The following is a 15,032-nucleotide window of genomic DNA, read 5'->3' as shown; positions in this document are numbered from 1 at the left end:
TTTGTCCTGCTGTAGGGCCTGCACTGAGGATCGTGAATCAGTATGGATGACTACTGGTCCTTCCTCATTTTCAATAGAGTATTTTAATGCTTGCTGTATTGCGACAAGCTCTGTCTGCAGGGTGGAGACATTATTGGATGTTCTCCAGCAAGCTGTGAACTTGCAGGAGTGAACTGCCGCTCCTGCTGTTTGGGTTCCAGGATCTACTGTACCATCAGTATAGTAGATCTGTGCCCCTGTTGTTTCTACAGAGGTTATAGCTGCTTCTGCTGCGTTTCTAAGTTCTTCTATTGTGCAGTTTTCTTTTGCCCTTGGGAGTTTGGTGTAGTTGAATTTAGCAACTTGTTTTTTCCATGGTGGAATGTGTATAGTACTTTGTGCTGTGTCAGGTTTTAATTGTAGGATTGTTTCTGTAAGGCCAAGTCTTTTGATGTTATCGCTATGGTCTTTGCCATAAGAATTTGGGGTTTGTACTTCAGGATGTTTGGATAGTTCCTCTCTTACTCATCTTTTGGTGATTGAGTCTCTGTCTGACAGGAACATCTTTGCAACTATGCTTGCATTTCTTAGTGCAATTCTGTCTTCGAGGGTTGGTAGTCCGGTTTCCAACCTTAGGTTGCAAAGTCTTGTCCACATTGGGGCTCCCAACATGAGCCTCATGGCATTGTTTTGAATCACTTCAATTGTGCTTTTTTGTAGATCTGTTAGTCCCAGGAGTGTTGGGGCGGCATAGTCTACTAGTGATCTGGAACAGGCTAGATAATATTTCTTTTGGACGTGTTCATTTGCTCCATCCTTGAGCCTGCACATATATCTCATAGCTGTATTTCTGGCATTTGTTCTTTCCTTGAGATATTTTATCTCTTGCTTGAAAGTGAGCTGTTTGTCTATTATTACCCCGAGGTATGTGTATCGGTCCACCCATTCTAGGGGTTCCATTCCTATTGTGAGTGGTTGTACGGGGTTTGGGGCTTTGATTGTTATTGCTTTTGTTTTGGCAATGTTAATTTTTAGTCCAAGCTCATTGGATTTGTGGCTGATGGAATTGAGTGCTCTTTGCATTTTTATTGTCCTGACTGGCCCTCGAGCTATTACACATACATCATCTGCATAGATAAATATATTAACTCCTTCAGGTAGCTGAAGTGAGGCTATATTTTCCATGAGGATGTTGAAAAGGAGGGGGCTTAGAATTCCTCCTTGTGGCGTACCATTTTCCAATTCATTATATGTGGATATCACTCCTTGAAATTTGACTCTGGCTTGCCTTCCTAGCATGTAGTTTTTAGTCCATGCTAGTAGGTGTCCTTTGACTCCTTTTTTAGCTACTGATTGCAGCACTGCAACTGGGCTTGCAAGCTCGAAGGCTTTTTCAAAGTCTATGAAGACTATTGTTGCCTTGTTCTGATTTATGCAGCTTAATACATCTGTGATGCATTCAGAGGTTCCAATTCCCTCCTGATATGCATATAGCTGCTTGTTTAGGGGGCCAATTTTGTACTTTAATCTGTTTAAGACCATTTTTTCTCCTGTTTTTTCTATACAGGATACCAAGGCTATTGGCCTAGGATTTGTTGGATCCTTTGGCTTGGGGATTGGCTGTGTATCTTGTTGTCTCCAGGTTTGAGGCCTTATGTGCTCTAGGTGTGTTTTGTTTAGTAATCTTAGGAACGCAGTTTCTCCTGCTGGACCCATGTGTTTGATCATTGTGTAGGTGATTTTGTCAGCTCCAGGTGCAGTGTCTTTCCCTGTCTTTTGTACTGCTCTTAGCTCCTCAACTGTGTATGGGGTGTCTGTGTCATCCTGCTGAAGGCAGGCTGTGTTGATCTCTTCCCATCTTGATGGTGCCAGTTGCTCTTGTTGCATTCTGGTTTCGGGGGAGAGATTGATTGACAGTGTTCTGTTTGCAAAGGATGTTGCAATTCTTTCAGCCTCCTCATGAGGGTGTGGGTGTGTGGCAATTGGTGTCTTTCTCTTTTTTCCGGCTACTCTGCCTAGCCATTTCCAAAGCTGAGTTAGAGTGGTATATCCTGACAGGCTTGAACACCATTCCATCCATTTTTCAATTCTGATTTCATGGATTCTTTCATTTGTTTCAGTTCTGACTGTTTGTAGTAGCTCTCTGTTTTCTACTGTGGATCTTCTTCTGTATATTTTTGTGACTCTGTTTAGTCTGGTTTTTAGTCTTCTGACTTCTGGGCAGTAGTACCAGGAGTCTTTGTAAGTGTAACTACCTTGTGTTGTTTTTAGTGGCATAGCTCTGTTGGCTGCATTGTGAAAGGCTTCAACTAGGTCTTTTTCTAGTCGATCTATGTCCTCTGGAGGAACGTAGCTGATTGCCCATTCCTCTATGGTTGTTTGAAAGCAGACCCAGTCTGCTAGGTCCTGGTTCCATCTTGGTGGGGGTGGTGGGATTGGAGGTAGTTGTTGTAAGTCCAATTCTGTCACTGTGGCAAAGTGATCACTTATCAGGGTCGAGTGTACTTGCCACTTGGTTAGATGTCTAATGGCTTTTGTGGCAAAAGTCAGATCCAGTCTTCCACCTCTTATGTGTGTAGGTTGCCCTGTGTTTAGGAGGGAGACTCCCTCAAATTCATCCAGGGCGAAAGCTATGTGTTCCCCTGAGGGGTTTGTCCTTGATGGGGATGATAGTATGGGGTGATGTGCATTAAAATCCCCGCAGATAATTGTTGGTGTTCTTTCTGTGTGAGCAAAGAGTTGAGTTAGTTGTAACTCTCCTGTATCCTCCCTATGTAATTTTCTGTATATGTTGTATATGTCTATTTTTTGATTCAGTAATGTTATTGTTACTGCTAGTGTCTCTATGTTGGTGCCACAGGGAATAGGGTTGTGTAACCTTGTTGTTGGTATGCTAGTTTTAACTAATGTAGCTAGGCCTCTGTCTGTGCCTATCTGTGGTGCGATGTAGGCATTGTAGCCTGGGATTTTTAGGTTCTTTCCTGCTGGAAGATTGGTTTCTTGTAGCAGGATGACATCTACATTCTCAGTTTTGCATACTGCAATTAGGGAGGAGATCTTTGATCTAACACCGTCTGAGTTCCAGTTCAGAACTCTTACTCCATGGTGTAGGTTGAAGAGTACTGTCTTGGGTCCCTAGGGGCAAAGACAATTGCCTTGACCTCGGAGGATGAAGTGGATGAGGTGGATGGGGTGAGTGTGGATGATGGGATGATGGATGGGGTGAGTGGTATGATAGGTGCGGGGACTGAAGTAGAGGATGTGGAAGGTACGGGTGATTGAGGTGATGGAATGGTAGGTGTGGTTGGTGAGGAGTGAGAAGTGATCTCCTGGATAGCAAGAGAGGGGGATTGGGAGGACTTATTCTTGGAGAGCAAGTCTTTTAGGACTTGTTCAATGCTGGTTGCAATTGTCTCAGCATTGATTTTTCCAGTCACGGCCTGTGTGACTAGTTCGGTCAATTTATCCTTTAGGACCGTGGTCTTTATGAAGATGGTCCTGGGCAGTGGTTTTGGTCTTTCGGTTGGAGCCCTGGAGGTAGATCTGGCTCTGGGTTTTGATACTGATCTGGTTCTGGTTCTGGAGTTGGAGTGCCTGCTTAGCTCCTCCTGGGTGTAGAATCTCCTCCTGGGTAGAGGTTTGGGGGCCTGGGTAGAGGTTTGGGGGCCGCTCTTCCTCTTGATGGGTCCCTTTTGTCTTTGGGGAGGGCAGCAATTACCCTTGCTACCCTTTCAGGGCATCCCCAGGCCATTGCAGTATGCCCTTTCTTGCAATTAGAGCACTTTTTCACAGTGGGTATTCCTGCAGCCTTCTTGTCAATGCACTCCTGTGTGGGGTGCTTAAGGCTGCAGACAGCACAGGTTGGGACCTTTGCTTGGCATTGGTCCTTGTGATGCCCATACTTCTGGCAGTTGTAACATCTGAGGGGATCTGGGTAATACTTGTTGACCCTGAAGCTGCCGAAGATGCCTAGATCAACTCTTCGTGGGTGTGGACCCTTAAATGTCACTAGTATGGCTTTGGTAAGGAAGCCTGCCTTGTTCTTCATGCGTTCTGCTGCAGTGATGTTGGGTAATTTAACTAGGTGGCTTTCCATCATGTCAGTTGGGTAGCCAACCACAACTGCTTTTTTTAATTTTTCCTCTTCTTTAAGCTCTAATAGCTTAATGTCTGAGGTGCTCCGTAAGGTTATCAGGGCTCTTGTGTCCCTGGTGGATATGGTCCACTGTCCTTGCCTGTTTGGTTTGGCAATCATTTGTATGTTTTTATGTTTGCTTTCAAAGGCAGCAATAGCCTTGAAGGCCTCTGATGGGTTTGCAGCTAAGACCCTGAAGAAATAGGTCTTATTTTCTCTAGCAGGCTGGTTGCTGCTTCCTGCGGTGAGGTTTCCTTGCTGGGTAGGCATATCATTCCCTGGTTGGCTCCTTCTGGGAAGTTTCTTCTTTCTCCTTACTTCCTGCCAAGGTAGGTTTCCTTCTCCATCAGAGTCGTTGTCAGCGTTGGTCCTCTTCCGGTTTGTTTGGTCCTGGTCCATTCGTTTTCGTTCCTCGTTCATCAGTTCCTGTTCGGCTTCCTTATCCAGTTCGGTTAGAAGGGGTTGCAGGTCGGGGTCCATCTCTATTTCACCAGTTCCCAGGGCTTCTAGCACGATTTCATAAAGTTCATTCCAAGATAAGTCCTTTATTTGAAGATGTGTGAGTATATGATCAGAGATCATACAGAGGGACAGACAGTGTGCCTGGTGGGGTTGTCCAACCCTTTAAGCCCTAGGGCCCCAAACAAAGTTATAGTAGGAGTTATAAGAATGAAATACAGAATCTGAAAAATAAAACACAAATTTGTTAGTTATATGGGGGATATGCTAACTAACCTATTGCTAGAGCAGTGCTGAAACTAACTCTTTTTAGCTAAGTACTAGCCTGCACAAATAGCTGTTGGGGAGCCTTCTTACTGCGTTCACGCACTAAGACGGCCCAGCAGTCTATTCCTGCAGGTAGGGAGGTTGGGGGTAATAAGCAAAACTCAGTGGAATCCTAAAAGTTTTTATTTGAGTTGATTCCTGACCCTATTTGAATACTGGCTTATTTCGCCAGTTACCAAGAATAAATACCTATTATTTAGCAAACAACTTGGCTTATAGGCGCCAAGCCTAACAGCCCTATGCCACTTGCCACAGACAGTGAGAGTGGGAGTTTTTGACCCTTTGGCCCTGCTTCTACTGGAGTTTTAAGACCACAACGGCTACCAGATTTTCCACAGGAGGATCTATTAGTAAGTTAAAATTATGTAGGTAGAGGCAAAGCTTAGCCTATATTGTCAATTTAGTTTCCCTTATATAGGGGGCTGATTACAGCCAATTCAGGGGCAAGGCCCTTGTCAGAACAGCAAGAACTGCAACAAAAATCGTCGAAAAAAACGGCGAAAATCGGCGACGAATTCGGCGAAAAATCGGCGAAAAACGTCGGCAAAATCGGCGATTTAACGGCGGGAGCGGCGGCGGCGGCGGTCTCTTCAGGAGGCTGAATGTATCAGCCAAGTGAAGAGGGAGCAGGCAACAGTCAGCAACGGCGGCAGAAGATGTCGGCAGTCAGCAGGCAGGAGCAGAAGTGAAGGTCCTCTCTCAGTGGGATCTGAGTGAGAACTGTGGTGGCTGCACAACAAGTGGTTTAGATACCTCAGGCTCCTTGATGGACAAGTAGTAGACGGATGGCTGAGGGCAAAGGTTACCCGGGATTAGTCTAGGGTGAACGTTAAGAATGACTGGCTCTCTCTTTCATCTTCCCCTCTCTCGGGGAACAGCAGCTAGGGTCCTCTGCAAGCTGGGCTCACCTATCTGCAGGTAAAACCATTTCCCTTGTGTAACCTGGTATAGAAATAATACTCATTACTCATTAACCCCTGGCGAGGTGAGATTGGGTAATGTCTATGGTTGATTCTGAAGATTCCTACATGTCTGAGAATTCTTACCTAGACTAGTCACACTGCTAGTGTCACACAATCATACATATTACTCAGGCTGCTAACTGTGCATTGCACAAAAATTAGGAGGTGTCAAGGTTTCTCCATGTTACGTGGGGAGCATGTACGGGAAAACCACGGGTCAAATACCAGCCAGTTGGTTTGGATTTCCCCCCTCCTAATGGATGAGTGATCTCTATAAATAGCATAAGAGTTTGTATTAAGGGGGGCCGACTGCCTGATTTTTTGACGAATATTTTTCAAATCAACAAAAATGAGTAAATTCACCCAAAGTCATCTCTGTCATCCTTTCTATCATGATGACAAGTTGTACGGCAAAATATTAAGAGACAACGGAGATATTACAAATTTAAAAACCCTCCTCCTTCGTTTCTTTGAAGTCAGGGCAGTATAGCCCATAGATTTGATCTTTGTCTGTTCTTTGAGTTAGTTATTTTTGTTATTATTCACTTTATCTCTAGATTATATTATTTTAATTTATCATACGTCTGGCAATGATTTAGTCTACCTTGGGTCCCTCACAAACTCTCCGTTACTTCACATCAATTTGAAGTTCAGTCTGCGCTCTCTCATTGATGTATATGAATTGTCGTTTAGCAGTCCGTGTTTTACCCTTTACTGTATTCACAGTTTTATCACATTTTAAAGTAATTCATAATGTGAATTAACATTCAGTTATGTGTTTTACCCCATTCATATATTTCATGCAATGAGTGCCTTATGTTATTCCCCGAGAGTGTAAAAAACAAAAGTTTACCCTTGAAGCTGTTTTTCTTGGTTCCACTTAATTCTCATTCAAAAGGTGATAACTCTCTTATTTTAAAACAAATTTTGAAGATGAATATATCACTTTAAACAGAAGAAAGGCACATTTTTTTTTCTGCGGAAACAGACTGGTAATAAATGAAATTTTGGGCTTAGGAGTTTAGAGTTCAACTTTTTATTAAAAAAAATTAAAATATTCGTATAAATTTTTTCTTTCCAATCATCAAAAAAATGTTTGCTACAGATATTTGTCCTTATATTTTTCCTTTCTAAGTAAGTTTCATTGCAATAGCTTTAGAAATAAAGTACTAGAATCAAATTTTATTTATTTTTTTTTTCATCCCTAGAATTGAAACAAATTATCCAAACGTTTTGAAATTTTTGGAAAAAGATTAACTTATCTATATTTAAAACCTGTATGAATTCTTTCTACTTTGGATAAGAAATTTGTATATGGCGGTTGCCCCCCTTAAGTGTTGGAACAAATAACAAATTTGAAATTAGTTTGTATATTTCCTAACGATACAAACCTGAAGCTATTTATACAAGTTGGCCCGTCATCACCTGTCCCTGATAAGTCCTGGCTGCAATAAAAAGTGACGAGACAACACTGGTGGGTGTGAGCGGGGTAGCTGGCTAACACCCCCCCCCTCGCTAACTATCGGTGGGATAGTTATACCTTGCTTAAAAAGTCTTGTGGCTAGTCTTCCAGCATTGCCAAGAGTATAATCCCTATTAATAGCTTCAGGTTTGTATTATTATAAAAATACAAATTGCTTTAAAATTTATCATATTAAGCACATCCCGATGAACTTTCAGCGAGTCTAATTTTTTTCAACAGATTAAACGCCTTCTCATGAATTCGTTCAGAATTAAGCCTAACATATTCTTCCATAAGAGTGTCTGTTACATGCCCACATTCAGAACATCTACAATGTAATTCACAACATTGCTGACAATGCTGACACAAATGTAATTAGGCTACTTATCCCTTTGCAATAGCCTACTGAAACAGCTCAAATGCATTTCAAAACCAGTATAATACATCCCCAATTAAGTTAAAGCTAACATACACTCGTAAAAAACCTCTACAGTCCGGACTCTTGGAGCTTTATGATAAACAGTCATCCAGCTTGTGTTCAACAATCAGACTGGAATGGCCTACCCAAGTCACTATTATTGCCATATAACACCATATAGGAGCAATAGTACACTGTACGGTACTAGAGGATTAAGATTATTGAATTTATGGAAAACGGGAAGTTTTGATTTTATTATTAATGTTGACACTCTGCAAGCTTCAAGTAGGATGCCATATGAACCTCAGGTTGTTATAGAAATAGTAGTAATTAATTATATTTTAAGAATTAAATTTTTGAGAATGAAATACAGTACTGTATGTTTACTGTAGATGAAGTATGATTCACCTGCTTTTTGTATATTGTACTGTATGCACCAGTTGATGACCCTGCCAAAACATGTTATTTGCAGTGCCTAGTTTCATTAGTAGTGCAGTAATCTGGATGATATATAAACCTATGTTATATTTTATGGAATGATGCATTAATATGACTACAGTATACATTACAAGCATTGTTTGCATAACTAGTGAATTTAGAAAATATCCATACAGAAGATCTCTATAGTACCATTGAATGTTAATTAGTTTTTTAAATACTGTACTGTGTATTATGCAAAAATCAAGGGGACACAAATATTTGTTTATTTTATAATGAGGTTTTAGATATTGTCGCTTATCTTACGAATCTCTTGACCATAGAATTTTTTAATGCTGTTCATTATTTGCTTTCCATTTTTTGTTGTTTAAAGTACATGGGTATTTGTATGAAGTTATTTATATATTACGCAGATCTTAGCAGAGGATTCAGTGAAGATTCCAGAATTTCTAAACAGCTCCGAAGATTATCCAGAGAAGACGATGCCGAGCGTTATTTAGCCCAAGTCCAGCAACTTCAGGTAAGTTTCTTATTTAGCCTTAAGACTTAGAAACTATGTAATGTTTTTAAAAGAATATTTTATTTTCTATGTAACTGTCAAGATACAGTAACCCCTCAACTATCCTGAGTGTTCTGTTCCAATCTACCCCTGTATATATGGTTAGTCTCTTGGGCATTGTCCTGTCACTTGCATCTGCCATTCATGAACAATCTTTAAAATCTTTAAAAAACAGTTTTTAAAACTAGAATCTCATTTTTTTAAGGTTATTGTATAAGTGCTTATGGAGTTTTTGACACATTTTAAAAGATTTGTGTCCCTTTATGATGAAACCCCATGACTGCTTGTGAAGCAAAAACTCAGTTAATATGCTGTAGACAGTTACAAAGAAAAACAGGCAATTGCATATTAGAATTATACAATGAAATCAACTGATATAGACCACTTCTTTCCTTTCATCAACATAAAAGATATGTATAGTACCTGGCAGAGATAAATGAATTTACTTAATTTATTTATCATACATGTGATGAATTTGCCTATTGATGTGTAATGTATAAATATGTGTCAAATAGTTCTATAACAAATGCTAATATGTGATGCAGTTGTATATTAAATTATGTTCAAATAATGGTTATGTCTAATTTATGTACATTCATTGGAGAAGTGGAACTTCAGAAGATCAAATTTTGCTTTTCCTTGTTGTTTGGTTTTCTTAAGTTTGTTGCATTAATCTATTCTAACTTTGGGTTTTAGTTTGTTTTGTAATAATAATAGTATTTATGGTACAGTAATAACAATAAGAAAATGGCTGGAAATGGTTTAAAGCTGCCATATTTGTTAGCAGATTAATAGTTAAGCTTGAATTTCCAGTTTTTAGGGCTCTCTCTCAAGTTATAAGTTTTTATGTGGTTTTGTTGATATTTTACTTACTATTATACTGTATGTACTGACTAGTTATGATCTTGAAACCTAAAATTTTGTAATCTGTGCACTTTCTATACCAAGATTTATTTAAAATTGTAATGTTAGTTTTTTTTTTTCTCACAGGAATCTATTATGTTAAATGAAAATGTGAAATATGTGAGACGTAATGCTGATCACATCTTGGATTCATTATTTGAAAGTCTTCATGCTGCTCCATCACCTCCATGTCGATGGGAAATTACTCGATGTATAGGCAGAGTTGGTCATGTCATGGAAGGGGATATTAAAAGGTAAGACTGTCTGGAAAGCATGAAGGTATGGTATTCCATTTTTTGTATCACTTCAGTTTAACTTCTCATCTAGAGGTAGAAGATTGTAAAAGAAAAATTAACTTAAAGCATTTCCTCGCTGAGTTCTACATCATTCAAGTTCTAATATTGGCATAGAATTGTGTGATGATTCAATAAAGCATTGCAGATTGTTCCACTGGAGTGTGCGCATATTTTGATTATTAATCAAAGAATAATAAAGTTAGGCATTTCTTTATAAGCCTTATTGTATTATTTCTAGGTTTGTTGAGCTGACTTTAGACCGCTTGGAAACCTGGCGAGCAGCAGAGATGAAGGTTCTAGTGTTAAGGTGTATATTGGAAATGTTGAGATTAGATTCAGATGGAACTCAAGTCAGTCAGGTTAGTACTGTAAAGGTTTTTGATTTTGTAACTCGAAATTATTTTATTTTGCATAAGTAATTTTTATCATATTGTATAGCATATCGCACTACAGTATTGAATGCAGTAGTTTTTAACAAGCCAATGAGTTATGTTCCATGACTTATAGGGCTCTAGAATGAGAACAGAAAATTTAATTAGGCAAAGATGAATATGTTTTGAAGATGCCACAGGTTGAAAGTAATTAGCAGAGAGAAAGACAGTATGGTTGAAGTGTTATTGCAAAAAATTGTAGTACCATCTACAGTGAGCCATGTTAGGAACATTGAAACTGGTACACCCGTACATGAAACACGCACAATTATGAAATCATGGAGCTATAGATGTCATTAATAACGTTAAAGCTGCTAGTTATTCTTTAATCTGAAACATCACTGATTAGTAAAGCTAAAAGACAAACTTCCGTAGCCTACTGTGATTGTTAATGGGTCATACTGCTGCCCACAGGGCCAAAAGAATAAGCAAAGGCAATTATTCTTTTGTTACATACTTCATGGGCCCTTTTCATATCACTGTAAATCTTATGAAACTAGATTTCATCTTTGTAAACCAGTTTGTTCCTCCAAACCATGTTGATTTTAATTCTGAATAAAATCAGTCCAAAAAGTATGGTGTTCTTTTTCAATATTACATTTGTTCATTGAAATGAAAAATTAGCAATTATTGGTAACTAGGACTCAATAGGCTGAGTAGTCATCTCTCAATATTTTTTGTTATACTATACACCAAAAACTGGAAGACTTTAATATGTTATTTTCCTTAGTAAAATAAATTTTTGAATATACTTACCCGATGATCATATAGCTGTCAGCTCTGCTGCCCGACAGAAAAAACCTACGGGCGGAATACGCCAGCGATCGCTATGCAGGTGGGGGTGTACATCAACAGCGCCATCTGTCAAGTAGGTACTCAAGTACTCGATGTCAACATAGAACCAATTTTCTCCTCTGTCCACTGGGTCTCTATTGGGGAGGAAGGGTGGGTCCTTTAATTTATGATCATCGGGTAAGTATATTCAAAAATTTATTTTACTAAGGAAAATAACATTTTTCAATATTAAACTTACCCGATGATCATATAGCTGATTCACACCCAGGGGGGTGGGTAGAGACCAGCATTACATGTTGACATTATTATGAGCTAAGTATTCCGTATTTCATTTTAGCAGTTATTCAAAATAACAAGCATAAAATAAATAAGTACCTGGTAAGGAAGACGACTTGAACAATTACTCTGCCTTTTTAAGTACGTCTTCCTTACTGAGCCTCGCGATCCTCATAGGATGCTGAGCGACTCCTAGGAGCTGAAGTATGAAGGGTTGCAACCCATACTAAAGGTCCTCATCAAAACCTCTAATCTAGGCGCTTCTCAAGAAATGATTTTGACCACCCGCCAAATCAAGTAGGATGCGAAAGGCTTCTTAGCCTTCCGGACAACCCCAAAATATTTCAAGAGAAAGATTAAAAAGGTTCTGGAATTAGGGAATTGTAGTGGTGGAGCCCCCACCACTACTGCACTCGTTGCTACGAATGGTCCCAGAGTGTAGCAGTTCTCGTAAAGAGACTGGACATTCTTAAGATAAAAGACGCGAACACTGATTTGCTTTTCCAATAGGTTGCGTCGAATATACTTTGCAGAGATCTATTTTGTTTAAAGGCCATGGAAGTTGTGACAGCTCTAACTTCGTGTGTCCTTACCTTCAGCCAAGCTTGGTCTTCCTCATTCAGAAGGGAATGAGCTTCTCGTATTAACAGTCTGATAAAATAGGATAAAGAATTCTCTGACATAGGCAAAGATGGATTCTTAACTGAACACCATAAAGCTTCAGACGGGCCTCGTAAAGGTTTTTAAAATAGAACTTAAAAGCTCTTAAAGGACATAATACTCTTTCTAGTTCATTTCCAACCATACGATAAGTTTGGAATATCGAACAATATTGGTCAAGGCCGAGAAGGCAGCTCGTGTTTGGCTAGAAAACCAAGTTGTAGAACATGTAGCCGTTTCGGATGAGAATCCGATGTTCTTGCTGAAGGCATGAATCTCACTGACTCTTTTAGCTGTGGTTAAGCATATCAGGAAAAGAGTCTTAAAGGTGAGATCTTTCAGGGAGGCTGATTGGAGTGGTTCGAACCTGTCTGACATAAGGAATCTTAGAACCACGTCTAAATTCCAACCAGGTGTAACCAAACGACGCTCCTTCGTGGTCTCAAAAGACTTAAGGAGGTCCTGTAGGTCTTTATTGTTGGAAAGATCTAAGCCTCTGTGACGGAAGACTGATGCCAACATGCTTCTGTAACCCTTGATAGAGGGAGCTGAAAGAGATCGTTCTTTCCTCAGATATAAGAGGAAGTCAGCTATTTGAGTTACAGAGGTACTGGTCGAGGATACGGATACTGACTTGCACCAGTTTCGGAAGATTTCCCACTTCGATTGGTAGACTCTAAGGGTGGATGTTCTCCTTGCTCTAGCAATCGCTCTGGTTGCCTCCTTCGAAAAACCTCTAGTTCTCGAGAGTCTTTCGATAGTCTGAAGACAGTCAGACGAAGAGCGTGGAGGTCTTGGAGTACCTTCTTTACGCGTGGCAGACGTAGCAGGTCCACCCTTAGGGGAAGTGTTCTGGGAACATCTACTAGTCATCGAAGTACCTCGGTGAGTTATTCTCTCGCGGGCCAGAGGGAAGCAACTAGCGTCAACTTTGTCCCTTCGTGAGAGGCGAACTTCTGCAGTACCTTGTTGACAATCTAGAACGGAGGGAATGCATATAGATTTAGATGTGACCAATCTAGTAGAAAGGCATCTATATGAACTACTGCTGGGTCCGGGATAGGTGAGCAAAGTATTGGGAGCCTCTTGGTCATCGAGGTTGCGAAGAGATCTATGGTTGGCTGGCCCCAGGTGGCCCAAAGTCTCTTGCATACATCCTTGTGGAGGGTCCAATATGTTGGAATTATTTGTCCCTTCCTACTGAGACAATCTGCTATGACATTCAAGTTGCCTTGGATGAACCTCGTTACTAGTGAAAAGTCTAGACCTGTTGAACAGGAGAGGAGGTCTCTTGCGAACTCGTACCATGTCAGAGAGTAGGTCCCTCCTTGCTTGGAGATGTACGTCAAAGCAGGGTGTTGTCCGTGTTCACCTCCACCACTTTGCCTTGAAGGAGAGACCTGAAGCTTTTCCAGGTCAGACGTACTGCCAGAAGCTTCTTGCAGTTGAAATGCATTGTCCTTTGACTCGAGTTCCATAATCCCGAGCATTCCCTACCGCCTAATGTCGCACCCCAGCCTACGTCCGATGCGTCCGAGAAGAGAACGTGGTTGGGAGTCTGAACAGTCAGGGGAAGACCCTTTCAAAGGTTGATAAAGTCCTTTCACCAAGTCAGACCAGACTTTATCTTTCCGGAAACCGGGATCGAGACCGCTTCTAGCGTCTTGTCCTTTTCCAGTGAAAAGCTAGATGATACAGAAGAGGACGGAGGTGTAGTCTTCCAAGTGACACAAATTGAACCACGGATGACAGTGTCCTAACCAGACTCATCCACAGCCTGACAGGGCAGTGTTCCTTCTTCAGCATCTTCTGGATGGATAGCAGGGCTGGGGGTTGATCGTCTTGTTCAGCCATGTCCTCATCGGAGGGTTCCTCATCCGAAACTGATGAGGAAACGGCAACGGAGTGGGCAACGTCTGACTCGCTGAATCCGGTCGCACTGGTGGATGCGTGACGGAGCCGGACACAAGATCATGGTACTGCTGCACAGTCTGTGAACTGTCAACCATGGGGACGCGAGGAAGTACAGCGTCAACCCGAAACTGTCTAGACTGTCTGGGTTGTGCAGTCAACCCCCTACCGGGTTGCTGAGGTTGCCGCACTGCGTCACAACAAGTCACCTCTGCTGGTTGTTGAACGTCTTCCTAGTGACACACTGAACGTCCACAACCACCTCCGAGAGTCGCTTAACGTCAACGTGCGACTGGCAACCCACACTGGGTCGCACCGGTGGAGGAACCATCTCAACTGGCGGACGTGAGTAGGATACCTCAGCGTCAACAGGGCGTACAACCAACCGGTAGGAAGGTTGTTGGCTAGAAGGTTCTTCTCCGTAAAAAAAATCCTCTATCAAGGACACAAGCTTGGACTGCATGTCTTGCAACAAAGCCCATTAGGGTCTATGGGAGCAGGTGTGGCAACAGACGGGGTTAGCGACTGAAGCGGAACCATTTACCATCCCTGGAAGCCTTGTTATGCTTTAATTAAAGTCCATAGGAGGCTAAGCAGCTTAAGGCTCCTCTCCAAATGACAGAGTCCTCAAAGGAATATCAGAAGGAGGGAGAACAGCACTTTCTCATCTACAGGAACCATGTCCGAGAAAAGCTAGGTTATCTCAGTGAGGGTCTCACTGGTGCATAAGCAGCAGACCAGAAGGCAACGTTATGTAACTGCTTGACAGTCTGTGAACTGTCAAAAACTGAACTGTCAACCACAACAGGTGCGTGAGGACATACAGCACTGGTGCATTAGTAGCAGACCAGAAGGCAACGTCATGTAACTGCTTGACAGTCTGTGAGCTGGCAACAACCAAAGCTGTGTGGGGAAGCCTCAACTCCTGACTGACTAGTCTGCTGCGGGCGAGTGGCGGTAACCACAGTGGGTTGCGGAGGCTGACACACCGTGTCAAAACACGGCAGCTTGTGGTAGCTCA

The 15,032-nt window shown here is 41.4% G+C and overlaps 1 protein-coding gene across 1 annotated transcript in view; it reads left to right on the top strand.

Moving 5' to 3' along the window:
- nonC (serine/threonine-protein kinase Smg1) overlaps positions 1–15,032 on the top strand; it is a 357,997-nt gene that overhangs the window by 62,149 nt on the left and 280,816 nt on the right. The window contains 3 exon segments of the mRNA XM_068344859.1: positions 8,594–8,700; positions 9,730–9,896; positions 10,177–10,297. Coding sequence (XP_068200960.1) covers positions 8,594–8,700; positions 9,730–9,896; positions 10,177–10,297 — 395 coding nt within the window.

Source organism: Palaemon carinicauda, chromosome 21 (genome assembly GCF_036898095.1).
Source record: "Palaemon carinicauda isolate YSFRI2023 chromosome 21, ASM3689809v2, whole genome shotgun sequence".
NCBI lineage: Eukaryota > Metazoa > Arthropoda > Malacostraca > Decapoda > Palaemonidae > Palaemon > Palaemon carinicauda.
The sequence above is the reverse complement of the archived record's forward strand: the minus strand, read 5'-3'. Positions and strand labels throughout refer to the sequence as shown.